Source organism: Lagenorhynchus albirostris, chromosome 10 (assembly GCF_949774975.1).
Source record: "Lagenorhynchus albirostris chromosome 10, mLagAlb1.1, whole genome shotgun sequence".
Lineage (NCBI taxonomy): Eukaryota > Metazoa > Chordata > Mammalia > Artiodactyla > Delphinidae > Lagenorhynchus > Lagenorhynchus albirostris.
Window position 1 is genome coordinate 71,830,829 of NC_083104.1, and position 25,070 is coordinate 71,855,898.

General features: G+C 53.8%; 3 protein-coding genes across 9 annotated transcripts in view; 2 read left to right on the plus strand and 1 right to left on the minus strand.

Annotated features, from left to right (window-relative positions):
- On the plus strand, window positions 1–19,619 carry PPP2R5D (protein phosphatase 2 regulatory subunit B'delta). 3 transcript variants are annotated; one of them, XM_060162932.1, is made up of 16 exons: window positions 1–128; window positions 5,011–5,088; window positions 14,042–14,252; window positions 14,508–14,707; window positions 14,806–14,916; window positions 15,038–15,130; window positions 15,559–15,689; window positions 15,827–15,886; window positions 15,993–16,101; window positions 16,316–16,369; window positions 16,688–16,858; window positions 16,965–17,092; window positions 17,739–17,840; window positions 17,935–18,007; window positions 18,150–18,266; window positions 18,413–19,619. In XM_060162932.1, the coding sequence occupies exons 1-16, from the start codon at window positions 102–104 to the stop codon at window positions 18,548–18,550; spliced, it is 1,803 nt and encodes a 600-aa protein (XP_060018915.1). In that variant the 5' UTR covers window positions 1–101; the 3' UTR covers window positions 18,551–19,619. The 3 variants fall into 3 exon arrangements, with proteins under 3 accessions (XP_060018915.1, XP_060018916.1, XP_060018917.1); XM_060162933.1 differs by having other exon boundaries at window positions 18,150–18,245; XM_060162934.1 differs by lacking the exon at window positions 18,150–18,266.
- On the minus strand, window positions 19,497–23,523 carry MEA1 (male-enhanced antigen 1). 4 transcript variants are annotated; one of them, XM_060162937.1, is made up of 4 exons: window positions 23,365–23,523; window positions 20,384–20,663; window positions 20,198–20,300; window positions 19,497–19,892 (listed from the first exon to the last, which is right to left on the minus strand). In XM_060162937.1, the coding sequence occupies exons 2-4, from the start codon at window positions 20,651–20,653 to the stop codon at window positions 19,741–19,743; spliced, it is 525 nt and encodes a 174-aa protein (XP_060018920.1). In that variant the 5' UTR covers window positions 20,654–20,663; window positions 23,365–23,523; the 3' UTR covers window positions 19,497–19,740. The 4 variants fall into 4 exon arrangements, with proteins under 4 accessions (XP_060018920.1, XP_060018922.1, XP_060018921.1 ...); XM_060162939.1 differs by lacking the exon at window positions 23,365–23,523 and adding an exon at window positions 21,147–21,233; XM_060162938.1 differs by lacking the exon at window positions 23,365–23,523 and adding an exon at window positions 21,038–21,175.
- Window positions 21,686–25,070, plus strand: part of KLHDC3 (kelch domain containing 3) — an 11,282-nt gene continuing 7,897 nt past the window's right edge. Inside the window, exons 1-4 of one of the 2 annotated variants that reach the window (XM_060162936.1) lie at window positions 21,686–21,864; window positions 24,077–24,289; window positions 24,468–24,644; window positions 24,797–24,912. In XM_060162936.1, the coding sequence (XP_060018919.1) occupies window positions 24,136–24,289; window positions 24,468–24,644; window positions 24,797–24,912 (447 nt within the window). In that variant the 5' untranslated portion in view covers window positions 21,686–21,864; window positions 24,077–24,135. The remainder of the gene's footprint in view (window positions 21,865–24,076; window positions 24,290–24,467; window positions 24,645–24,796; window positions 24,913–25,070) is intronic. The other variant, XM_060162935.1, reaches the window with a different exon arrangement.

Below are 25,070 nucleotides of genomic sequence, written 5' to 3' on the forward strand. Positions count from 1 at the left end.
GCAGGCGGTGGCGAAGAGAAGCCGAGCGGGCCGAGCGCGGCCGAGCAAAGCCGGAGCCGGAGCGGGGCCGCAAGAGCCGGACCGGGTCCGGACGGGCCGAGATGCCCTATAAACTGAAGAAGGAGAAGGTAAGCGTGGCCCTTTTCCCCGCGCCTCCGCCTCGGGGCCTGTGCGGAGCTCTGGGAGGGGCCCGAGCCAGGCCCGGGACAGCCCCGGACTGACCCTCCCGTCCGGCCCCCGCAGGACTCCCGGGGCCGGCCCTCCGCCCCGGCTGCTGGTCGCACCCCCAGCCTGTGCCGCAGCTGAGAAAGCTCCCTCCCTTGTCCGGGGTAGAGTCCCCCGACATGCACCTCCCTCCACCGACCCCCGGCCCAGGGTAACCTCCTCCCTCCAGATCCTGCCCCACTCCCAGGTTACTCCCTTGCCTTTTCTGCCCCCATCCCCTCCCCATCACCTCCCCATCCCCCACCCGTTTGCCGTTTGGGACAGCCGCTTATCTGAGATTGCACCTCCCTCCAGAACTAAGCCCCCTCTCCAACCTCGCGCAGCCCCTTCTCTTCCCTCCTCTTCCCACCCGCCTGGGCCTGGGCCTGGGCCTGCCTTCTCCACCGTCCCCTACAGCCCCTTCTCCCTCCTTGCCAGGCTCCTTGACCTAGAACGGCTCTGCTTTCTCTCTCCTCCACCGAATCTGGCCTAGACCCCTCCCTCTAGTTCTTCCTTCACACACAAACTTGTAAACCAGGACTGAGCCCTTCCTTCTGCCGATGGAACCTCGGAACGTCAGGGTGTCTGAGCGCATTCAGTGCAATCCCTAGTGATACAGACGAGGAGACTGAAGCCCCGACAGGGGGACAGGGAAAGGGACTTGGCCAAGGTCACACAGCCTGCTGGAGGCCCAGCTGTAATATCAGGTCTCCTGACTTAAAGGCCTCCTCTGTTCCAAAGCCCCTCTAACAGGCATCAACCCACTCCCAGGTTCATCGTCAACCAGTCACCTTTCCTAATCTGGACAGGCTACTCCCCTTATTCCTAATTGAAGATAACCTTTGCATTTTTCCTTTTTTGTACCAGTGCTGGGTTTCTGCTTTTCCTGGGCCACACTGTCCTCAAATTGGGAATCTGCCCTCACTATCAGATTAGCTATCCTTCTTACTCCACAGGGCAGCCACCCCTGGACACCCTTGCCTTTGTCTTGTTGTCTTGACACAGACTGTTTCTTGATGCTGCCTTCTTTCGCCTTCCTCTTCTACCTCCGAACTGCCTTCTCCTCTTCTTCATCCCTGTCTTTCCCTACCCTCTGTTTCCTGCTGTTGCTGATGTCTGACTCAGAGGTGTGGTTCCTTTGAGGTACAGACTCACACAGAGGATGCTAGGATACCAGTTCCAGCCTCCCCCAGCTTCTTCTTTCCTGGGGCTGGTCCTTCATGATGGGCGCTAGCTCTGGCCTGGTGTTCTGCTCACCCACTTTATGACCCCAGAGGTGTCTTGCTTTCATTTGCCCTCTGATTGGCTGGGTTGCTGGGCTGCCATCTCTGACCTTATCAGTTAAACTCCCTATCCTGGGGCTGTTGGAGATTTGCCAGGCAGCTCTGATTCTGGATTGTCCCCATAACCTCTCAGGGCCTGAGATTCTGAGTGTTGAGTTGGTGGTGGTATAGCAGGCACTGAACCTCCTTGGGTGCTGAGCTGGGCAGGTTTGGGTGCCCCACCCAGGCCCTGTGTCTTTGGGGAGCAGGCATGCTGAGGTGGTTTGGGCAGCTTAGCAGTAGGTGATGCACACAAAAGTCAGCCACACCAGGGGCTGAAGGGCTCCTACAAAGAGTGTGGAGAGCAAGGCAGTTCAGGGGAAGCTGGTGAGGTCCTCACTGATCTGTAGTTGTTAGTCTGATGGAACAGATACTGTCCCATCCACAGAAAGCCTTAATCTACTAGAGGACTGAGAAGAAGAAGAAAAATTCTTAAGACTTGCTAGGACCACAGGTGTTAAGTGTTTGGTTGGGAAAGAGTATGAGAAGGATTGGTTTGCATGGGGCCAGGCATCTCTGATCCCCTTTAAGGTTTAACTTTCCACTTTTGATTTCTAGTTGCATTTGGCCTCCTTCAGTGGTGGACAAGTCCTGACGATGTCACTGGGGTTTGCCTAAAAGGGGTGGGGGCAGAGAGGAGGTGGGGATGGAGGGTCTGTATTGCTCATCCATCACCTCTCCCCTTTCTCCTTCATCTCTGCTGGTCCCATGCCTGGCCTAACCACATGGCCTCCTCCCTGAAGCCCATCCTGAACCCTTAGTTGGGCGTGAGCTCTCCCTCCTCCCCTGGATTTGCAGAGTACTCGGTAGGTCACTTATGGCCCTTTTGTGTTCCCTTGGACTGGAATTAATTGTAGACAAGTCTTTTCTTCCCCCTTGAGATAATAACTAAGTTCCATTTTGGTTTGGCATCTCCTTGTACACAGTAGGTGCTCAATGGATGAGTGCTGAGTCAATCCTTGGGGAGATTTTCATCCTTCCTCTTCCCTCATGTTCTGATCTAAGACTTCTCTCTTTTAGGTTCTGGATGGTGGCGTGCCTCTGCGCCCTCCCATACTCTTCTTGTTCATAATAATAGTAATAACATTGATTAACATTTCATTTTTCATGTGCCAGACACTGTGCTAAAGGGAATTAGGGGTACTTCCCTGGCGGTCCAGTCGTCCCGTGCTTCCACTGCAGGGGGCACAGGTTCGATCCCTGGTCGGGGAACTAAGATCCTGCATGCTGTGCGGCACAGACAAAAAAGAAAAAAATTTAAAATTTAAAAATTTAAAAAAAAATAAAGGGAATTAGGTACTTTGATTGTCAGCACTTAATAGGTGAGGAAACAGGCTCAGCGAGGCTAGTTAACTTGCCCATGATTGTATAGCCAGTAAGAGCTGGGCCAGGAACACAGGGCTGGCTCTAAACCACATTGCCATGCAACACTGGATAGCTGGGCTGGGCTGAAGTGCGTGCATTTCACCTGCTCTGCGGGAGCCAGGGAGCAAGGGTGGTGGCCTGGTTCCCATGCCCACCCCCCAACACCACCCCCCAGGCAGCCGGGATCTTTCTTCTGCACATTGCCTGGGAGATATGTCTGAGTGCTGCAGGGTGGGTGGAGGGGTACAAAAAGGAACAAGGAGCTCACGATCAAGGAGAGAGGTGAGACGTGGGTGCAGATGGGCCAGCTTTGTCCGAGAGGCCCACGTCTGGGGTATGTGCAGACGGTCACCTCAGTGTTGCGTCCTGCCTGCACCCCCCCTCATCCTTTTCCTCTCCACCCCACACTCTGCACCACTCGCTGGCCCCTCGGCAAGGGGTGAGTGTGCCCCACCTGGTCAGTGGGCCCTGGGAGAGTGCCTAGCCACCCAGAGCACAGGGCTCCTTCCCACTGCTATGACTGCCTGGAGCTGCTCCACACCTGGGAACGGCTTCCTGCCTCCCCACCCCCACGAAGCCTTCCCCCTGCTCCAGCCTACGCAGAGCTCTCTTCTCCCTGAAATCCTTTTGCCCCCATGGGTATAATCACTGGATTTAACACTTCTCACTGAAGGGGCTCAGGTGCTATCAAGTGGCAGAATCTCAGAGCTAGAAGTGATTTCCAAGGTCCTCCGATCCGATCTGCATTTAAGGCTCGGGACCCTTTTGCATCATGCCTTGGAGGAGGCATGAATGCACCTCTGCTTGAATGCTCTTGGGTTGGGGAGCTTACAGCCTCACTAGGCAGCTGGTTTCTGTGCAGCTGCTCCAGGAGAAAAGTCTTCCTTCTTTGGAGCCTCAGCCTATCTTCCTGCCACTTCTGCCCGTGGCTCTTGGGCCTCTGGATCCACATAGAACAAGTTGCGTCTTTAGTCCACATGGCAGCCCTTCATTTATTCGTAAAGATCCCTCTTGCTCCCCCACCCGCCATGACTCCTCCCTTCCATTGTTAACTATCCCAGTTCCTGCAGCTGTGGCTCTCAGGACCTGCTTTTGAATCTACTCCCTCTATGGGTTGTATATTCCCCGAAGAAAACCTAGCATTTGTCTTTGTCCCTCCCAAAGTGTGATGCTCTGGACTGAACCAGATCCTCCAGAATGGCCCCATCAGTGCCAAGGACGGGGCACTTCCACGTCCCCTGGTGCCAGGCACTCTGCACAGGTCTGTTAACTGGATGGCAGGTCACATGAGCTGCCGTGGCAGCCACAGCACATGGATGATTTGTGTTGAGCTTGCAGTCAGACCTAAATCCCCAAGTCTTTTTCACATTTTCCTCATCCTGTCCCTGGGCAGTTGCTTTTTTTTGGCCCAAAGCATAGGAAGAGATGCTGGGCAGGCCAGGGCTCTGAGCCAGCAGCCAGGTTCCCAAGGGAGACTTTGGACTAGTGCTCATTCTTTATAGCAATTCTGGGCCTTGTCGCCATCCCTGTCCTTGTGCTTGTCTACCGAGGCGTTCTTGGGACGATTCCTATACCTGTTAGCATCCCTGGGCCCCACTGATTATGCCAGTAGCAGTTTCTAGTCTGGGTGCTGTTTGTGATATCCTAAAAAGGCTTCCAGGTCTTTCCAGATGGCCTCGAAGGTAGAGTGGTGACTCCCTTCCCTCCAGCATGAGAGCCTCAGGCCCCCTCTGCCCGCTTTAGCCAGAAGCCAGTCTGAGCAGCTTCTTCCATGCTGCTTCTCCCTTGAGCCTCGTCACCCTGGTTCTTACTTGACCGAGGCCTAAGGCATAAACAGCCTTGTGAGGTGAAGGAGCATGGTCATGCTGGATTATGTGTGTTAGAGTTGTCTTCCTAACCAGATTCTGAACTCGTTGGTGCCTTTGAGGGACTGAATCTCCCTTTGTGTACCCCAACCTGCCACCCCACCGCCCCAGGTTTAAGGTAGGTGCTCAGTGGTGCTGATTGACTGATTGATTCAATTGGACGGAGGAGAATTACAACAGAGACCTGAGGGATGAGGATGAGGCCTCTCCCTTCCTTGGCATCTGTTAACTCTACCTCCGTCTTCTCCCTTCAGGAGCCCCCCAAGCTTGCCAAAGGCGCGGCCAAGCCCAGCAGCTCGAGCAAGGATGGTGGTGGCGAGAGCGCTGAAGAGGTAATGAACGTGGGCATAGCCCTAGTTACGGTGCAGGCGCCAGTTCCACCTGCTTGATGGCCAGTGGGGTGGGGGATCTCAGGGGGCCGGAGATTATTGGGGCAGAAGGGAAGGATACTTTCATAGCCAGGGAGGGGCCTGGACAGCCCATCCAGGCTGCCCCCAGGCAGGCTTTCCCTTTGGCGGCTATGAACCAAATAAGCCCTCCAGTTTTTCCGATTCCGCAGGGATTCCTGTGAAAGTCAATTCTCTGTCTACCAAAGTGTTGAGAATTCCTTTTTTCTTAGGGCAAGAAGCTAGGGGCACTGAGTCCTGGGGAGGAGGGAAAAGTACACGGGTGCACATGGGTGCTCAGTGGGGTGACTTCAGGGTAGCTCTGGGTGGGGCAGGGGTGGGGAGTGGCTGATGCCCTTGAGTCGGGCAGGGCTGGGCACACCTCTCTTGGTCCCGATCAGACGGGAGCTGCTGAAGGACAGGCATGAGCAGAGGTCAGCGCAGCTTGGCAATCTAGGGCTGTAAAGCAATAAATGGCAAGCAGAGAGCACACGGGGGGTGGAGGGACTTAAGGAAGTCCAGAGTGTGTCCGTGGAAGCTTGGGCGTGTGCTCAGTGGGATGCTTGGATGCTGAACGGTCCTGGGAGCACACTGAGCGAGCGCCTGTGTTACCCGGAAGCTGGTGATCCTTGCTTTCTGTGCTTCCTCCCTCCTGTGCTAAACTGTTCAGAGGGATGGAGGTGAACAGGAAATGGAGCTGTCTAATTCTGAGCAGGTCTTGTGGATTGGGGGCAGGTCATGGAGAGGAGATCGATTGAAAAGTGTTTGGTTGGGGTTAACTCTGGATTTGGATTTTTCTGGATGCTTCTGGTCCCTGTCACCTCCAAAGAGAGCCAAGCACTTTTCACACCTGCGACCATCATTTTACCCTCACTTGAGTGATGGGAGGAAGCAGGGTAGGTTTTCTCCATCTTACAGACGTGAGAGTTGAGGACCACAGAAGAGAAATTCCTCCTTCCTCTGCACATGCACTGGCATCTGAACATGTCTCTAGGCCAGTCCTGGCCACTCAGTGCTGGCACTGTTGGTTCCCGGATGTGTTTCTCTCCCCCAGACTGTGACCTCTGAGGGAAGGCGCTTGCTTCTTCCCCACACCTGTGTGCTGACGCCCTTGGTTCACAGGAGATCACCAGGAGATGCTTCTGGAGGGCACACCCTCTGGGCTCAGTCTCCCCTTCAGGAGCCGTGACATGTGTGGGACCCACAGGGAAGGTGGCGGGAGCCGGCAACTGATACTCAAAGCAGCAAGAGACTTGGAAACAGGATTTAAAGGCACAGAAAGGAATAGCTTGGGGGGCCACTCCTGCCTTCTGCCTGACTCCCTCCTGCTCATTCAGTTACTAGACAGATTGGCTGTCATTTCCTGGAAGTAGCCCTCCTTGACCACCTGCCCCCATCCCCATGCCCAGGATGCGGTCAGGGCCCCTGGTACCCAGCATCACTCCACGGCAGTGCTTAACCACAGCTGTGATGAAACAATTCCGTGGGAATTCATTGTGTGTCAGTTGTCTCCTGTGTTAACACTTAGCTCCTGAGAGGCTCTCGCTCACACCGAAGGGCCTGGCCCACCGGAAGCACCAGCATTTGAATGCATTAGTGAATGGATGAGCAAACAAACCAACTTCAAATTAGACCTGGAAGGAACGTCTCCTTTCATAGGTAGGAAAACGAAGGCTCAAGCACCTTAAGAAATAAGCTGAGACCAGCTGCTGTGATTTCTCCACCGCCCTCTGGAAGAGGAGAGTGTCGTGTTCACCTTGGGCTCTGTTTTATGAAATGCCGCTCAGGGCTCACCTGTCTGAGGCAGCTGCAGGAATTCTCCATGATTTTGCAGAAATGCACCCAGGTGGCCCCAGGCAGTGGGACATGGAATAGTTGGGGGCCAGGCTGTGAGGCCCAGGTCATCAAAAGCTGTTTGTCACAGTCCTTCTCTTGCCCTTTTTCTTTCTTTTCCTTTTTTTTTTTTGATGTGGACCATTTTTAAAGTCTTTATTGAATTTGTTACAATATTGCTTCTGTTTTATGTTTTGTTTTTTTTTTGGCTGCGAAGCATGTGGGATCTTAGCTCCCGACCAGGGATCGAACTTGCACCCCCTGCATTGGAAGGCAAAGTCTTAACCACTGGACCGCCAAGGAAATCCCTCCCTTGCCCTTTTTCTAGTCAAGAATTTTGGGTTCTTACAGCCAAACTTACCCCGTGTCAAGCATTTGCCAGTCTTTCCAACTGATCTTAATAATTTATAGCAGCCAACATTTATTTTATTGAGCAGTTACTTGTGTATTAGTTTCCTAGGACAGCCATAAGCAATTACCATGAATTGGGTGGCTTAAAATACCAGAAATTTATTCTCTCATAGCTGTGGAGGTCAGAAGTCTGAAATCAAGGTGTCAGCAGGCCATGTTCCTCTGAGGTTCTAGGGAAGAATCTCTTCCACGCCTCTCTCCCAGCTTCGGTGGCTTTCTGCGATCTGCTCCTTGGCTTGTAGAACCATCGTTCCAATCTCTGCCTCCGTCTTCGCTCAGCGTTCTCCCCTGTGCCTCTGTCTCTGTGTCCAAATTTCCCTCTTCTTATAAGAACACCAGTCATGTTGGATTTAGGGCCCACCCTAAATCCATTTTAACTTGATTACATTTTAACTTGATTACATCTGCAAAGACCCTGTTTCCAGATACGATCACATTCATAGATGTTGGGTTGATGTGAATTTTGGGGGGACACTGTTCAACCCAGTACAGTCTGTCCCAGGCACTGTGCTAAGTACGCATGCATTTAATCTTATAATCTTCTCACTTAATCTCTACAGCAGTCCCTGAGGTCGTCTGTTATCATCATCAGCCCCATTTTACAGAGGAAACTGAGGCTTAGTGATGTTAAGTAGCTTTTACTCAGCAGTAAAATAGCAGAGCTGGAATTCAGCCCAGGTCTGTGGCCAGTGCTCCCGTGTTCTTAATGACCAAATAGACTGGTTCTAAGATTCTAGAAGAGTCTTAGAATGGAAAGGAGCCTTGAGAGATTAGGTCAGACTCTGCTACAAGGCAGGGGTCTTTCCTGGCCTGTCTTTGGAAAAAGCATTTCAGTGCTGTGGACTTTTCTGTGTGCTGTGCCCTGTCCTGAGTTCTGGGAACAGGGACAGAGGGAGGAAGAAACGATCCTGGTCTCCCCCACTTCAGCCTGACATCACTGTAGCCAGAGTTGTTACCCTAAAAACATTTTTGGTCCTATCAGTCCTTTACTTAAAAGCCCCTCTTGGCATCTCATTGCTCACAAATTCAAATATGCAGCCTCAGGCCTCCTGGGCTGGCCCTGCCCTGTTCTTCCAGCCCCTCTGGACTTTCCATCTTCCAACCCGACAAGCCTTTTGTGGCTCAGGGCTCTTATTGGTGTCATCCCATTGGCCTGGACTGCTTTATCTCTCTCTTTTCATTCTTTGCCTAAACCCGTGTTTATCCTTTAAGAGACAAATCAAAAGTCACCTCTTCAGGGAGGGCTTCCCTGATTCTTCAGGCAGAGTTTGTCACTCAGCCCTCTGAGTTCCTGAATCTCTTGCGGCGCTCTGGTTTTGCATTGCCCTGTACTAATGGCCGCTTTCGTGTCTTGCCCACTGGACTTTGAGCTCTTCGAGGGCACGGGCCATGTCTTATTCCCTTTTTAATCTCTAATGCGTAGCATGATGTTTATTGAATAAATGAATTAAGAATGGGTATGGGGGGCTTCCCTGGTGGTGCAGTGGTTGAGAGTCCGCCTGCTGATGCAGGGGACATGGGTTCGTGCCCCGGTCCGGGAAGATCCCACATGCCGCAGAGCGGCTGGGCCCGTGAGCCCTGGCCGCTGAGCCAGCGCGTCCGGAGCCTGTGCTCCGCAACGGGAGAGGCCACAACAGTGAGAGGCCCGTGTACTGAAAAAAACAAAACAAACAAACAAACAACAACAAAAAAAGAATGGGTATGGGGTTGGCCAAAAAGTTCATTTGGTTTTTTTGTAAGCTGTTACGAAAAACCCAAATGAACTCTTTGGCCAACCCAACAGTGCTCTAGGTGTCAATATAGGAGAGAATGCCTCTCTGATTTTCAGGGTTTGAAACTAAAATGATCTTCACTCAGCTAGTTAATTCATTATGCAAAAGCTATAACATTAATCTTTGCGTTTTTCACTGATAATTTTATCTTTCGTCTTTCTACTACAGTACCTTCTATAGTGCTTAACTTATATTTCTACGTCCTACTTTATGTTTAAATATATGGGTTTAATGATTACCGGTGTCTGTGTTAGGGTCAGGTTGGAATGGAATTGGTTCAGAGTGGGCAAGTATAGTTGCAGTCTCCTGAGTGTGAGGGTGGTGTATAAATTCAAAGCCCCACTGGAGGGGCTTCCCTGGTGGCACAGTGGTTGAGAATCCGCCCACCAGTGCAGGGGACACGGGTTCGAGCCCTGGTCCGGGAAGATCCCACATGTGGCGGAGCAACTAAGCCCGTGCGCCACAATTACAGAGCTTGCGCTCTAGAGCCCACGAGCCACAACGAAGAGCAGCCCCCACTCACCGCAACTAGAGAAAAGCCTGCGTGCAGCAGCTAAGACCCAATGCAGCCAAAAATAAATAAATAAATTTATATTTTAAAAAAAAGCCCCACTGGATTGCAGGAGGCCTGAATCTAGGAAGGCTTCTTGGAGTTTGGATCCTGTTGCAAGTTTAGAAGTGGGAGGAGACGGTTGTTCAGGCAGAGGAGACAGCCACTGTGGAGTCTCAGAAGTGGGAGCAGGCAGGTCACCAGCTTGCCTTTGGGCCGTGTCCACCCATGCTCTGATGGCTGCAGAAGGTTCTCCTGGGGATGCAGCTGCCTCTCATCTCCAGCCCAGGTCAATAAAGGAGAAGTTGGAAGCTAGAGCTTTTAGGAGAAAGGGTTGAACGTGAAGTGAGTTGCCGGCACACACCTATACTCCCTTCTGACAAGTATGTTTCCAGGGCTTTGCTGGCCGGCCCAGCTGTCTCTCAGCTGCTCCTTGTATCTGGGGCCTGGGAGCCAATGGTCCTTATAAAACCAGGGTGGCCCGGTGGGCTGGGGGCGGGGCAGACTAAGCCGGCTCAGCTGCTCTCCGGCCACCCCAGCCTTCAATAATGCCATCCTGAAGGGGAAGGGACCTTAGGCATCAACTCATTGGGTGGCTTTTTAAACTAGGATTTTCAGCCATGCAATCTCTGTTTTCTTAAAACCTTACTTGGGGGCTTCCCTGGTGGCACAGCGGTTGAGAGTCCGCCTGCCGGTGCAGGGGACATGGGTTCGTGCCTCGGTCCAGGAAGATCCCACATGCCACAGAGCGGCTGGGCCCGTGAGCCATGGCCGCTGCGCGTCCGGAGCCTGTGCTTCACAACGGGAGAGGCCACAACGGTGAGAAGCCCGCGTACTGCAAAAAACAAAAACAAAAACACCTTACTTGGAGAGTGTTTGGACTACTGATCTAGTCCAACCCTCTGCTCGTTAGCAGAGAAAATTGAGGTCTTGCTTTTCCCTTTTTGGGAAGAAGGCCTCCTTTCTCTGGATGTCCCCTAAGTGCGAGATTCATGGAGATGCAGGGTTTCTGCATCTTATCTGGAAGGATGGAGAGAGACATATTTTTCCCGAGTGTTGTTCCTCAGTTGCCACTGAGCCCCTCAGCCTAGTATCTCTGATGTTTCTCCTTCCCACTCTGCTCCCACCACTGTGCAGGGCTTTGTTCTGAAGGTCCCCGGTCAGGACAGGAGGGACCTATGGAGATGGGCCTGGGCTTGGTGTCCCCCACCCGCCCTGTCCCCCCATCAATCAAATAACCAGTCGTTCACTGAATGCCTGTTAGGTGTCAGTGCCAGTGCTGAGGAGACCCAGAGGGGCACAAACCAGGGTCCTGGCTTTAAAGGGACTTGCTTTCTAGTGGGGAGATGACACATGAGCAAAGTGATCAAGAGGTGTCACTGGGAATGATCCCAGAGCCAATGGAACAGATAAGCAGTGTCAGAAGGTTGAGGGTGGAGGGTGGACATGCAAGTCCTGGAGTGATTGGAGAAGGCTTTTTGGAAGAAGGTGGGTCTTGAAAGATGCAGTGCCTTCTTGGGTTCTCCCATTTTATTTTATTACGTTTTTGGCCACGCCATGTGGCTTGTGAGATCTTAGGTCCCCACCCAGGGATTGAACCCGGGCCCACAGCAGTGAAAGCACGGAGTCCTAACCACTGGACTGCCAGGGAATTCCCTGGGTTCCCCCATTTTAAAACAAGAAAGATAATAAACTCTAAGGAACATTTGAGGTGTGCTACTTTCAGGAATTTCCAGGCTGTATTCCTAAAATCCAGGGATGGGAAATAATAATAATAACAACAACAATAGTAGAAGATACTGCTTATAAGACACTTCTGTGTGCCATATACTGTTCATTTAAATCCTTATTACAACCCTGTGAGGTAGTACTATTGCCATCCCCACTTTACAGATGAGGCACAGAGAGGCTATATGACCTCCTGGAGGTTACTCAGCTAATAAATGGCAGAGCCAGTAGTCAAACCCAGGCAGTCAGGCTCAAGTCTGTGCCCTTGACTGTTGAGCTCCACTGATAAGGATTGGGTTGTTCCTGCGACAGGGAAATGGGGAGAGTCTGATGCACACCAGGCTCTGGCCCCCTGGCCTTTTGCCCCTCTCCTTCATCCTCTACCAAGGTGTGATCCATCCTCCGTATACAGGAAGAGAGACCCCAGACTTCAGGGTGCCTTGCACTGTCTAACCAGAAAAATCACACTGGTTGAGTGTAGTCATGGCAAGGGAGGTGTGTGATGACTGCTCTTGTCCCACTTCTTTGCATTCCCCTAGTCAAATTGGTGTCTGGGGCTCATTTCAGGAGGAGGAGAGGGCCAGATGGCCAAAGCGGTAATGAGCTACACTGAACCCAAGGCCTGCCCTGGGCTGGATCCAGCGCTCCTCTCCTGCCTCTGACCCCCAGATAGGTCACAAGCTTGACGTAATTGTTTCTATAAAAAATTCAAGAGCGTACAAAGCATAACATTTGTCTTCCTCCTTGCCCCTTATCCCAGAGAGTTTCGTATTCTCCCATTCTTATTTTATGAAGTAAGAGTTTATGGAGCGGGCTGGAGAGGAGGCGGGGATGGCAGGTGTGAGCACAGGAGGGCAGTTTTCCTGTGGTGTGGGGACCCGGCTGGACGTGACCTCACTCCTCTGGTCCTGTCGCAGTCTCTTCTCTGGTTGGGGGGAAGGGCTGTCCTGTGGCTCAGCCTCTCCCCTCTCCCAGCAGGGGGTTACCTGGACAGTACCTATGAGTGGACAGCCCTGCAAACACCTGTTTGTATGCTTCTGAAAATGGGCTTCGTGGGGCTCTGACACCCGTGTCTGGGAGGAAGTAAAGAAGTAACTTTTGGAAATTAGCTGTATTTCTCCCATTATATTGCCTTTTTTTTTTGGCCGTGCTGTGTGGCTTGCAGGATCTTAGTTCCCTGACCAGGGATCGAACCCAGGCCCCGTGCAGTGGAAGCATAGAGTCCTAACCACTGGACTGCCAGGGCATTCCCTATTTCTCCATTATAAAAGCAGTGTCAGCTTGTAAAAAATTTAGGAAAATAGGAAAAAGTCATGTCTCATTCTGTCATTACAGGAGATAGTCATGAACACAATGCACTTGTTCTTTCTTTTTCTTAACTGGATTTTGGGTTCTGTGCATGTTTTAATATGGGTGAGCTCATTTTGATATACAGGTTTGTATTATCCTTATTTAACTTAGCATATAGGAAGCAATTTTCTCTCATTCCATAGTTTTACTCTTTTTGTTTTGTTTTTAATTTTTATCAGCGTGGTGATAGGTGCATTGTTCAGAAGGTCAGATAATACTCTCAGGCTTGTAATGAGCAGGGCAGCCCCTGTCGCCAGCCCCTCTTCTCCTGTTGTTTCGTGGCAACCACATTCACCTCCTAACTCTTTGCTTGCAGATTGACTTTTATACCTCCAAACGAGATCCTTTTACTGATTTTTTTTCCCTTTAATTTGTGAGCTTTAGATATCTCTTGACTTCCTAACGTGGAAAATTAAGGCCCGAGTGTCTTATACCTCCGTGCAGACTTTTCCCCTCCTCTCAGAATACTTATCACCCGTTTTGGGTAAATTACTCTGACTGTGTAAACATTTTTCACAGCTGAATCACGTATCATTACATTTAGTACATAGTTTTCATAAACATAATTTTAACTCCATGATTTCCATGTATTTATATACTTGCCATTATAAATAAGACCATAAAAAGTGTTTTTGCACAAAGCCTTTTTTATATTTAGGATTTCGCTTAATCTATATTTCTAGTAGTTAAACTGCTGAGGTATGGGGAGGAGTTTCTTTAACTGAAGACTATCACACGTTCAGTAAATGATAAAATAGAGTAATCTTCGCTGTACTGCTCGATGCATTTTTACATATGTTTATGCTATGAACCACCTCCCAGACTCGGTCAAGATACGGAATGTTTCCATTAGTCAGAAAGGTCCTCGTGCCCCTTCTCGGTCACCACCCGCATCTCCCCAACCCACACCGCTGCCACCCCCTCCCCGGCAGGAGAGCCACTTGTCTGACTTCTGTCACTGTCAGTCCATCAATCAGCTTTGCCTGTTCAGGAACGGGAGTGAGCCTTTTGAAGGCTCTTGATGCACAGGCAGCGGGCGTCACTTTGGGAGACACGCCTTCTAGACCGCCCCCTTCCAGGACCACGTCCTGCAGTTATGTCTGACCCTGGTCTTGGCTCCTTCGGGGCGGGAGGCAGCTGCTTGCTGCCCAGGCCCATAGAGGCATAAACGGACCCGGGGCTGGGCGGTGGGCCAGGCCTGGGGTGGGAAGCGTAGCTTGGCGAGTGCACTCCAGTGACTCGCTCGTTTGACCAGGCCCAGCCCCAGCCGCAGCCGCCACCGCAGCCACCACCGCAGCCGCCATCATCCAACAAGCGGCCTAGCAACAGCACGCCGCCCCCCACACAGCTCAGCAAAATCAAGTACTCAGGGGGGCCCCAGATTGTCAAGAAGGAGCGACGGCAAAGCTCCTCCCGCTTCAACCTCAGCAAGAACCGGGAGCTGCAGAAGCTTCCTGCCCTGAAAGGTACTTGGGAAAGGTCAAGAGGGCTGCGGCATCAGACCTAGGGGACAGTGGGTGTTGGCAGAATGGAGGTTTGGGGGTGTTTGGGGGAGGGTGGAAGCTCTAGAGAATGTGAGGGGGAGTTGCGCTGGGGCTGGGGGTGGGCGTCAGGGGAGCAGGATGGTGGCAGGAAGGGATCGGGGAATGCCCTGCGAGGTGAGCAGGGCATAGCAGTGAAGGACCACAGAGGAGACCTGACCATGGCCCATCCGCCCCTAGATTCACCAACCCAGGAGCGGGAGGAGCTGTTTATCCAGAAGCTACGCCAGTGCTGCGTCCTCTTTGACTTTGTGTCAGACCCACTCAGTGACCTCAAATTCAAGGAGGTGAAGCGGGCGGGGCTCAACGAAATGGTGGAGTACATCACCCACAGCCGCGATGTTGTCACCGAGGCCATTTACCCTGAGGCCGTCACTATGGTAGGCACAGGGAAAGGGGAAAGCGGGCAGGGACGGGGGCCCCGGAAAAGCCCAGACCTGCCCAGAGAGCTCTCACCTGGGCCCTCCCTACCCCTCAGTTTTCAGTGAACCTCTTCCGGACGCTGCCACCTTCCTCAAATCCCACTGGGGCCGAGTTTGACCCTGAGGAAGATGAGCCCACCCTGGAGGCCGCCTGGCCACATCTCCAGGTACCAGAGCAAAGAGGGCAGGGGCCTGGCTGTGGGCAGTGGGGCACTCTGAGCCCTGCAGCAAGGGGGCTCTCCCAGTCCTTGGGGAATGCCCCTAAGTGATGTTCCTTTCCCCCCGCAGCTCGTGTACGAGTTTTTCTTACGTTTCCTTGAGTCTCCCGATTTCCAGCCAAACATAGCCAAGAAGTACATTGACCAGAAGTTTGTCCTTGCTGTGAGTCCCTGAAGTTCCTGCCTTCCCCTCCTTCCAGTCCATGAACTCTAGCCCCACGTCCCCTGACTCCAGTCCAAGCTGCTCTTTTTGCTTCTGCTGAATATAGGTACTGTATTGGGTTTCAGCTGTGTCTGGTGCAAATTGACCATGGGGGTTAAACAAACCTACTCTGTCCATAAGAAGCTTCCAGCATAATGGAAGGAAACAAAAAAGCAACACTGTTACCCCCCGCCCCACCCAATGGGGAATGCAGCACGTATTCCCAGACATCACCTGGGGTAGAGCAGTGCAATAGAATCACTCTTCCCAGAGACTTGTCTCCACGCACCCTCTTCAGAGGGCTTCCTCTGGCCAGGACCCAAGTCACCGCAGCCCTGGCTTTCCCCGGCTCCTGCCTCACTGCCGCCTCTCCTCCCGCTTGCTCCCAGCTCCTGGACCTGTTTGACAGTGAGGACCCTCGAGAGCGGGACTTCCTCAAGACCATCTTGCATCGCATCTATGGCAAGTTTTTGGGGCTCCGGGCTTATATCCGTAGGCAGATCAACCACATCTTCTACAGGTGAGGCCAGGAGCCTGGGCTCAGGAGCAAAGCAAGCCCCTCACTAAGATGGGGTGGGAGAAGGGTGGTAGGCGGGACTCCACAGAATGCTGGAGGGGCATCAGGGGCTATCAAGAGAGTCTTTGTTCTTCCCTCAGGTTCATCTATGAGACGGAGCATCACAATGGGATTGCCGAGCTCCTGGAGATCCTGGGCAGGTGAGAGGTGGGGCGGGGGCACACATGCCTAGAGAAGGTCGGGAGGATTGATGCATTGAGCTTGGACCTGGCCCTTTGGTCCTGACAACCCTCCCTTAACTCCCAGCATCATCAATGGCTTTGCCTTGCCCCTGAAAGAAGAGCACAAGATGTTCCTCATCCGTGTCCTGCTTCCCCTTCACAAGGTCAAGTCTCTGAGTGTCTACCACCCTCAGGTGAGCGGCCTTCCTCCTGCTGATCCCCGGCCCTGGCTGCAGAAAAAAGAGGGAAGGGGAAGCATTCCAGCCGTGATGGGGCGGCAGAGGGAGCAGGGGGCAGAATTCCTCTCCACGCCTCCCCTTCTGTTCCGGGGTCTGGTTTCTGTCACCGACCTCTCTGTGACCTTCTGAGCCCTGCACCTCACCTCCTTTCTGTCTCAACCTTCTGCAGCTGGCGTACTGCGTGGTACAGTTCCTGGAGAAGGAAAGCAGCCTCACTGAGCCGGTAACTCCCCTGCTGGGCCCCAGCCGGTAACTCCCCTGCTGCTCTCCCTGTCAGCAGCACTTGCCAGCAGCAGCTATCGAGCGGTGCCGCAAGCACTCACGGGCGATGTAACCCGACAGGTGGCATGGTTTCCTCTCTAAAGGAGAAGTAAAACCTTTGTGCACCTAGGAAGCATCCAAGCCGGAGAAACACGAGCACTTAGCTGAGGCCACCCAAGCTGTGCCCACCGGGGTTGGGGGGAGAGGGCAGGGTGGCTTCCTGGAGACCCAGACAGGTGTTGAGTGAGAATTTTATTCCCGTGTCCTCCTCTTCTCGCAGGTGATCGTGGGCCTTCTCAAGTTCTGGCCCAAGACCCACAGCCCCAAGGAGGTGATGTTCCTGAATGAGCTAGAGGAGATTCTGGATGTCATTGAACCTTCAGAGTTCAGCAAAGTGATGGAACCACTCTTCCGCCAGCTTGCCAAGTGTGTCTCCAGCCCCCATTTCCAGGTGAGACCCAGACCCAGAACATCCCAGCCCCTGCCTCCCAGAAAACTGAGGAGGGTCTTCGGCATAGCGAGCCATGTCCCCACCGAGTCTCGCCTGTCCCCACCAGGTGGCAGAGCGTGCCCTCTATTACTGGAACAATGAGTACATCATGAGCCTGATAAGTGACAATGCTGCCCGAGTCCTTCCCATCATGTTCCCTGCACTCTACAGGAACTCCAAGAGCCACTGGAACAAGTAGGGAACTGGGGTGGCACTGGGCACTGAGGATCTGGTTTTGGAATGTGGGAGGGTGTGGATGGACTCAAGAGCCAGTGGTCTCATCTGGTCCCTCAGCAAGCGGGGCTGGTGCCCACTGCATATTAATAGGGCCTTGAGGGACTGACCGGGGAGAAAAGATACCCACGTGAGAGATCTGTGCTACCCAGCAGCAGAGCAGTGGCCTCTGTCGCATCTCTTCTTGAGGTCAGATATTCTGCAGCTTTGGAGATGTAATTCCATGTTGTGGGAAGCTGATGTGATCCTCTTAGTATGTATTAAATCCCAGCATTGTTAAAAGGCTTTCCTGTTTAAAGCTGTGCGCTGGGAGGCCATTCGTGTGGGCTAGAAGAGTAGGAGGTAGTGGGGAAAAGGGAGCTCTTGGAGCACGGGGTGCAGGAAGGATGGGCAGGCAGACTCATATTTGTAAAGGGCCTGAACTGCCAATCTCAAGTCACGTGATTTGGCCAGAGCGATGAGCTTACACTGTACAGAGGCTGGTGGGACGGGAGTAGTACATGAGAAAGCTCTTAGCACAGACACCTTGTGGGAGAGAGCGAACTGAGGTCCCGGCACTGAGGGCAGGCTCTGGCCTCTTACACCTCGTCTTTCTTCCTGGTGGCAGGACAATCCATGGCCTGATCTACAATGCCCTGAAGCTGTTTATGGAGATGAATCAGAAGCTGTTTGATGACTGTACACAACAGTACAAGGCAGAGAAGCAGAAGTGAGTCTCTCTCTCCTTGGGGGTGTTCCGCTTCCACACCAGCCCCCTGTGCTTCTCTCTCAAGCCCACCCCAATCCTGTCTTTGTTCCCTCAGGGGCCGGTTCCGAATGAAGGAGAGAGAAGAGATGTGGCAAAGGATTGAGGAGCTAGCTCGCCTTAACCCCCAGGTGAGGTGCTTCTGCCCTTGCCCTGAACTGAGGGGTCCAGCCTGGGTTGGGGGAGGGTTTGTCTGAGGAGGGGCAGGAAGCAAACAGGGTCCCCATACTTCCCAAGTGGCTCTCGCCACTTGTCTGCCTCCTTTCCTCTCAGTATCCCATGTTCCGAGCGCCTCCACCACTGCCTCCTGTGTACTCAATGGAAACGGAGACCCCCACGGCAGAGGACATCCAGCTTCTGAAGAGAACGGTGGAGACAGAGGCCGTGCAGGTGGGAGGGCACGGGGAGCAGAAAGACAAGACAGCCCGGGGAGGGAGAGGAGACAAGAGCCGCAGAGCCAAGGAATCAGGGCAGGAAACAGTGGGATTTCTCGGGACTTGGTCACCATTCCTCACCTCCTGCACATCCCCACACAGATGCTAAAGGACATCAAGAAGGAGAAAGTGCTGCTTCGGCGGAAGTCAGAGCTGCCTCAGGACGTGTACACCATCAAGGCACTGGAGGCGCACAAGCGGGCGGAAGAGTTTCTAACTGCCAGCCAGGAGGCGCTCTGACCTCCTCACCCTCCCACCACAGGGCCACAGCCCACTCAGCCCTGGGACACTGCCCCAGCCCTCCACCTTCTGCTCCCCACTGGCTGACTTGGGGCAAGGCAGGGCCTCTCTGCTCTAGGGAGGGGGATGAGGCACTTGAAGCGGGGACACCCGCAGAGTGGTCCCTCTTCTCCCCCGAAATGTGTTCATGCCTCCCCGCGGCTAGTACAGACAGGCTGAGCGCGGCAATGCTCAGCGCTCAGACAACTTGGGGATGCCTGGCCCCCTCCTGCTCCTTATCCCACAGCTGCCTGCGGCTGCTCTGAGAAATACACACGGGAATAACGTGCTCCTCTTCTCTCCCCTGCAGCCCCAGTTGAACTCCAGGTGTCTCCTCCTTGTCTCCCTCCCCTGCAGGCATATAGGGAGCAGCAGGAGATGATTCTCACCAAAGTTATGTCAAACCCCATTGGCCCCTGGAGTGAATTAGCTGGAGGGGAGCCAACCCCCAACAGCACAAATAGGCCCCCAGCCCCAGCAGTGTGCAGGCTGATGGGGCTGCATTATTTCCTCTTACCCCTGCCTGATCAAGACAACATAGGAGAGCAAAAGGAGAAAAGCATAGGCTTTGGACAGTAGGTGATGAATATAGGGCCCAGATGGACCAAGAGAAGGGGATGAACAAACACCCTACCCTGTACCCCCTCTTTGGTGAGCAGCAGCCCTGGGATCACTGACACGGAAGGGACCATCCTGGGGCTGACTGCTTTCCTGTGCTGTTGGTCCCCAAAGCTAGGAAGAAGGAAGCAGGGGGCAGTGCCCTAAGCATGGCTCCCCCCAACACCTATTTATTTCCCTGTTTGTGCTGATGCTGGGCAGGCTCTCACTTGTCCCTTTCAGGAACCTTGGAGGGGCGAGGGGCTGGGGGGGGGCCGGACCCGGGTTCCAGGGGCACAGGCAGTGCAGCTTTTGGCTGTGTACATAGGGTGCTTTATTCCCCACAGAGTGATACATGCTAAGGTGGGTTGGGCTTGGACCGTTGTCCCCATATGTACAGAACTGAATAAAGTGGGTCTCTGAGAAGAAGTCTGATTTGCCTTGACGTGGAAGGGAGATGGGGAGGATGGAGATGGACATTACAACCAGGATGTGTTCAGTCCTGTGCTGGTTCTGGCCTGGAATGCAGGGAGATAAGGCAACTCTCAGGGTGATCACTTCCAGGAAGGGGCAGCCTGCCGGGCTTGGAGGGCCTTCTGTACCACATCTTCCCACTGGGCATCTGATATCTCCCGAGCCCAGGCAGGAACCCCTGGCGCAGGTAGGCTTATACCAGCCATCGTCCTTTTCACCAGCTCCACGTGTTCTGAAATCACAGGCAGACCAGTTAGGGGGTAGAAACAGTAAGACCAGCTCCTCTCCCCATTCGTTGAATTAACCCAGAGCTTTTGGGCTAGTGAGGTCACTGAATCTGTCCTGTTATTCCTAGGCAAGCCTGCCCATCCTCCCCCAGCCTAGAAGAACAGCATTTCACCTGGATTCTGAAGTCTGCAAAACCTTAGATTACAAACTTGTTTTAGGAACAGGGTGTTCCTGTGATTTCCCTCTACTGGCACTAACCAGTTCCCTTCCTCCATTATTATTCCAGAATAAAAGAATGAGCTCTTTTACCTGGGTCCATAGGAATAGAGCTGTGGTTGCTCGATGCTATAGCTCCCTCCTCATCTTCATCCTCGCTTTCTAATGGTGGGTCTGGCAAATGAAGCCCCAGGGCCTGCAGAGCCAGAGACGACAGTTCAGGGCCAGTCCAAGGACTCCAGCTTCACCTGCTCAGGAACAATGCCTCCTCCACCATACCTGGATCCGATCCTGGATATCAGCAACTACATCTTCTCCATCCCCCACTGGTGCCAGCTCCACCTCCTCTTGTTCAGGATCTTGGTTCAGGGGCTGGTAGGAGTAGCCAGCTGGTCCTGCCCCCGTTTCCTCTTGCTCTTCCTCTGGTTCCTCACTGCTCCAATCCCCAGTGCCTTCTGTAGGGCCCTGGTGTGGCCCGAGTTCCTCAGTCTGATTGGGGAAGATACGTTCAGGACCCATGGTGTCTCCCCCTAGAACTACTGCTGCCATCGGGCAGGGGCTGCAAGAACAGGGCGGCAGGAGAATAGTGATCAGATGAAATTAAGTCCACCTTCAGCCTCTCATCCAGCTCCTTGTGGTCTCCTACGTCACGAAACATTTAAACGCCCCAAGTTTCCTGCCCCCCTCCCCACCATCCAAGCCTCTCCTGGGCCCTTCACCTCTTAAGCCGACTTATCTTCAACGGAGGCCCACCCGCCTTACTCCGCCAATTCTTAACAGCCCAGCCAGAGGCCATGCCACCTCCCAAAAGACATCCCTTCGAGGACGCCCCTCCCCCCCAGTCCACTTAGGAACTCCGGGTCGCCAAATAAGCTCCCCTAGACAAGGCGTACCCGCCCCCTTCTCTCCTCTCCAAGGGGTTCCCCTCTGTACCGCCTGACGAACGCCCTTCGGGTCCCAGAGGCTTCCTTCAAACGGCCGCAGCTGCGGCGGCCCCAGCCGCCCCACCGATTCTCCGCGCTGGCGTTTCCGCGCGCCTTACCCGCTCAGAGCCCGCTGCCAAACTCGCACCTTCACTTCCGGCGCGGCAGGACGTGCCGGGGTGCCTAGTCCTCCAACCCTGCCGCGCGCTCATGATTGACGCGAGCGAGGACGAAGAGTCGGCCCCTTGCCCCGCCTCCACCGTCTTCTTCCCGGACAACCAAGGACTACATTACCCAGTAAACCCCGCGATTTTTTTTAATTTTTTAATTTTTATTTTTAATTTTTATTTTTTTATTTTTTTTGCGGTACGCGGGCCTCTCACTGTTGTGGCCTCTCCCGTTGCGGAGCACAGGTTCCGGACGCGCAGGCTCAGCAGCCATGGCTCACGGGCCCAGCCGCTCCGCGGCATGTGGGATCTTCCCAGACCGGGGCACGAACCCGTGTGCCCCGCATCGGCAGGCGGACTCTCAACCACTGCGCCACCAGGGAAGCCCAACCCCGCGATTTTTGACACGTATCTGCACATGCCCAGAATCTCCTCAGGCTCCTGCCCACTCTTCAGCCCCCGACGTCCCTCCGGAACCCCATGAACTACAAGTCCCGGTAGGCTTCGGGCACTTAGCTCTGACTGCATGTTCGCAGACAGCTGCCCGCCGGAAGGATAGAGCCTGGTTGTGTTTATCTCGTTGGGGATCGAGTCGTCGGTTGGCGTGCAACGGGTTCTAGGCTGCAGGCAGCGCGAGGACCCGCGGCCCCGCCCCGGCCCGGCCTGGCAGGTAGTCCGGGGTGGGTTGAAGGACAAGGAGAACTATAGGGGCTGGGGATGCCCATGGTTAGCGCTGGAGTCGTGGGGGACGGGCCTGAGAGTGAAGAGGTGGGGGTGGGGAGGGAGCTAGGGGGATGATGGGAAAGGAAAGTGTTAATGGGGAAAGAAGGGCTCCGGGAGGATGGTGAGGAAACCAGTGGGAGAGGCCTGGTAGCCGGAGGAGGCACTAAAGGAAATTGGAAAGAAGATCGGGTTATGAGGAGAACAGGGAAGCTGAGGATAATGGAAGAAAAGGGCGGGGGTGTCTGGAGTTGTGCGGGAGGGGAGGTTGGGATGACTGTGAGACGACAGGGATAGCGTCATATACAGGGAGGAATATCTCTGGCGGAAAGAGGTCAATGGATATTAGCTTTTTTCCCCTTAGTGGAAGAGGGAAAATGGAGGGCTGTCGGGGTGGAGCTTGGAGTTGTGGGAGAAGGAAGAAGGAGAAAACGGCAAAGCTCTCAGGAGATCAAGAAGGGCCAGAAACGGGGAATGAAAATTGCAAGAGAATAGCAAGGGGGATAGGTACATGAAGGGAATTGAAGAAGCTTGAGGATGCGGCAGTGATGGAGGATGGGAGAGACCCAGGGATAAGAGGAGCCCCTGAGACCCTGGGGGCTTGTTCTTCACGAGCTTGAGTTGTGTTTTTTTTTTTTTTTTTTTTTTGGAGGAGAAGCTAAGGTTTTTTTCTCCACCTTTGGATGGAATTGCTTCTCTCTTGTCCTCTGAATTCTTTGCTTTACCTTGATATAGCTGAAGTGGGGAGTGGAAGCTATGAGGGAAGATGGACTCCGGTTCTTAAGCTCTTCAACCTCCTTCCTATCTGTCCTTACAAGCCCAGATCCAAGAGCTTTTGGATTGAGGACAGGAGTAATGAAGTGAGAGTGGTTTCCTGAGGGGCTATTTCAGGTTTGGCAGAGTGGCTATTTAAAGCATGGGGTTGGGGGTTGAGGGAGGCTGGGCAGGGGCAGGAGGGCTGGCAAAAGCCAGCTGAAACCAGTGTGTCTTTCTTGCGAGGGGCCTCCCTTACTTGAGCTTTTTCTTTGCTTGAGATTCTGCCTGGCTCTTCCTTCTGCCAGGGCTTCTTTTTTTTTTTTTTCCCCCTTCTGCCAGGGCTTCTTGAACAGGGAGCAGATGATCTACCCAAACCCAGCAGGTGCCTGCCAGAGCAGGCAGTGCCAGCTGCAGGATTTGCCTGACAGAGCCTTCAGATGTACCCATTATCACTAGGTTAGCGGGTTGTCTTTAAGAGACCATGATCTCTCATCCCTGGGTCTTTTTCTTGTCCTGCCCAAGGGCATTTTGCTTTCCTTTCCCTTTCCAGTGCACACCCCCACCCCTGTCCCCTTTCAGAGACCCAAGTGGGAGAAGAGCTGCTGGAAATAGCTCGTTCTCTACCACAATGGCTAGGTTGGGCAAGTGGCAAGAGGAGAAAACCCTACCCCCTCAATCCCCAGCACACACATACCTTTCTGGCTTAAGTTCTTGGCAGCATGCCAGGCACAGCTGTCAAAGGAACTCCTCCTGCCTGTGAGGGGCCCTGGGTGACCCCGATGACAACAGCTCTGCTTGACAAGAGACCCCTATGAGGGGCTACTCATCCATGAAGGTCCCTGTCAGGGATCAATCCCACCCCATCCTGGATAGAGGAACTGTTCCACTCTAAAAGCCTAAAAGCTTTTCTGCTTGGAGGCACTCATGCCAGCTTTCAGTGGACTGTCTGGGGTTGGCTGGGCTATTAATAGCTCTAAGTATTTTGAGATCCCTCTCCCCACCTCAAAGAGCACAGAGATTCTTAGAGAGGTGGCAGTAAGCAGAGCAGAAGCAGAAAGACAAGAGAACTCACTGACCTTTGAAGGGGGCTTGGAGCTTGGGCCAAGCCAGTGACAGGGTGCAGCCGCCATGAGTAGGGGACGACCACGTTGAGCCCTTGATCAGCAGTCTGAGCTGGCAGTCAGGTCAGAGTGGCCCCACCCTTTGCTGTTGGAGAACACAGGGCCAGGGCTAGCTTCCTGACCTCAGCAGCTCCCCTGGAGCAGAGCCAGCCACCTGAGCTGTGGAGGGGTGGTGTGGGAGGGCCACCAGGGTGACACTTAGAGGCAAGGCTAGTCCTGGGCAGAGTCTCGGTGAACCAGGCAAAGGCTTTGCCTGAGGAGCCCCTGGCCCTAACTTGTGTGCAGGTAGCAGAGGCAGCAGGCCGTGCCGGGGGGGCATGTTGCTGTAACCAGTGGCCCAGGGGATGTTACGGTGGACGGTGCACCTGGAGGGCGGGCCCCGCAGGGTGAACCATGCTGCAGTGGCTGTCGGACACCGGGTGTACTCCTTCGGGGGTTACTGCTCTGGTGAAGACTATGAGACGCTGCGTCAGATTGATGTGCACATTTTCAATGCAGGTAAGCTAACTCAGGGATCATCTCTGGGTGCTCACATCAGGGAGGACAGTGGGTGGCTGAGTGAGGTTTGATGGTGGCCCCCACGGCCAGAGGGGGTGGGGGAAACTAACATGTGGTTTGCGAGAATGTGGATAGCCTGAAGAGAGGTTCCCAGGGCTGAGCAGAGCTGTGCCCACAGTGTCCTTGCGTTGGACAAAGCTGCCCCCAGTGAGGCCCGCCACCCGCGGGCAGGCTCCCGTGGTACCCTACATGCGGTATGGACACTCCACCGTCCTCATCGACGACACAGTCTTCCTTTGGGGTGGGCGGAATGACACCGAAGGGGCCTGCAATGTGCTCTATGCCTTTGACGTCAGTGAGTATGAGTCTCTGGAGGCTGTGTTCTGCCAAATGGTGCCTCGCGGGACTGGGGGAGGTGTGGGCTGAGGGGGGCTGGGAATAAGGCGCCCCAGAGTCGAGGAGGGAGCACCAGCTTGCTTACTGGGCCCACCCTCTCCCCTCCTTCAGATACTCACAAATGGTCCACACCCCGAGTGGCAGGAACAGTTCCTGGGGCCCGGGATGGACATTCGGCTTGTGTCCTGGGCAAGACCATGTACATTTTCGGGGGCTACGAGCAGCTGGTAGGTCTGGGAAGAAACTAGAGGTTTCCCTAGGGTGGGAATGAGAAGGAGGAAGGGGAATTGAAAGTAGTGGAATGGGAGGCTTTGGTTTGCTTGCAGGTTCTGAGGTGGGAGGGACGGAGGGTCGGAGAGTGACCCCTGCTCCTCTCTTTTATTCC

What these genes read in the sequence shown, in the direction of transcription:
- PPP2R5D (XM_060162932.1), top strand. Translation starts at nt 102, where the DNA reads ATGCCCTATAAACTGAAGAAGGAGAAG. An exon ending in TAGCTCGCCTTAACCCCCAG is followed by an intron (nt 18,008 to 18,149) that starts GTGAGGTGCTTC and finishes CTTTCCTCTCAG; the next exon opens with TATCCCATGTTCCGAGCGCC. An exon ending in TGGAGACAGAGGCCGTGCAG is followed by an intron (nt 18,267 to 18,412) that starts GTGGGAGGGCAC and finishes ATCCCCACACAG; the next exon opens with ATGCTAAAGGACATCAAGAA.
- MEA1 (XM_060162937.1), bottom strand. Translation starts at nt 20,653, where the DNA reads ATGGCAGCAGTAGTTCTAGGGGGAGACACCATGGGTCCTGAACGTATC. An exon ending in ATATCCAGGATCGGATCCAG is followed by an intron (nt 20,301 to 20,383) that starts GTATGGTGGAGG and finishes CTGGCTCTGCAG; the next exon opens with GCCCTGGGGCTTCATTTGCC. An exon ending in CTCTATTCCTATGGACCCAG is followed by an intron (nt 19,893 to 20,197) that starts GTAAAAGAGCTC and finishes CTGTGATTTCAG; the next exon opens with AACACGTGGAGCTGGTGAAA.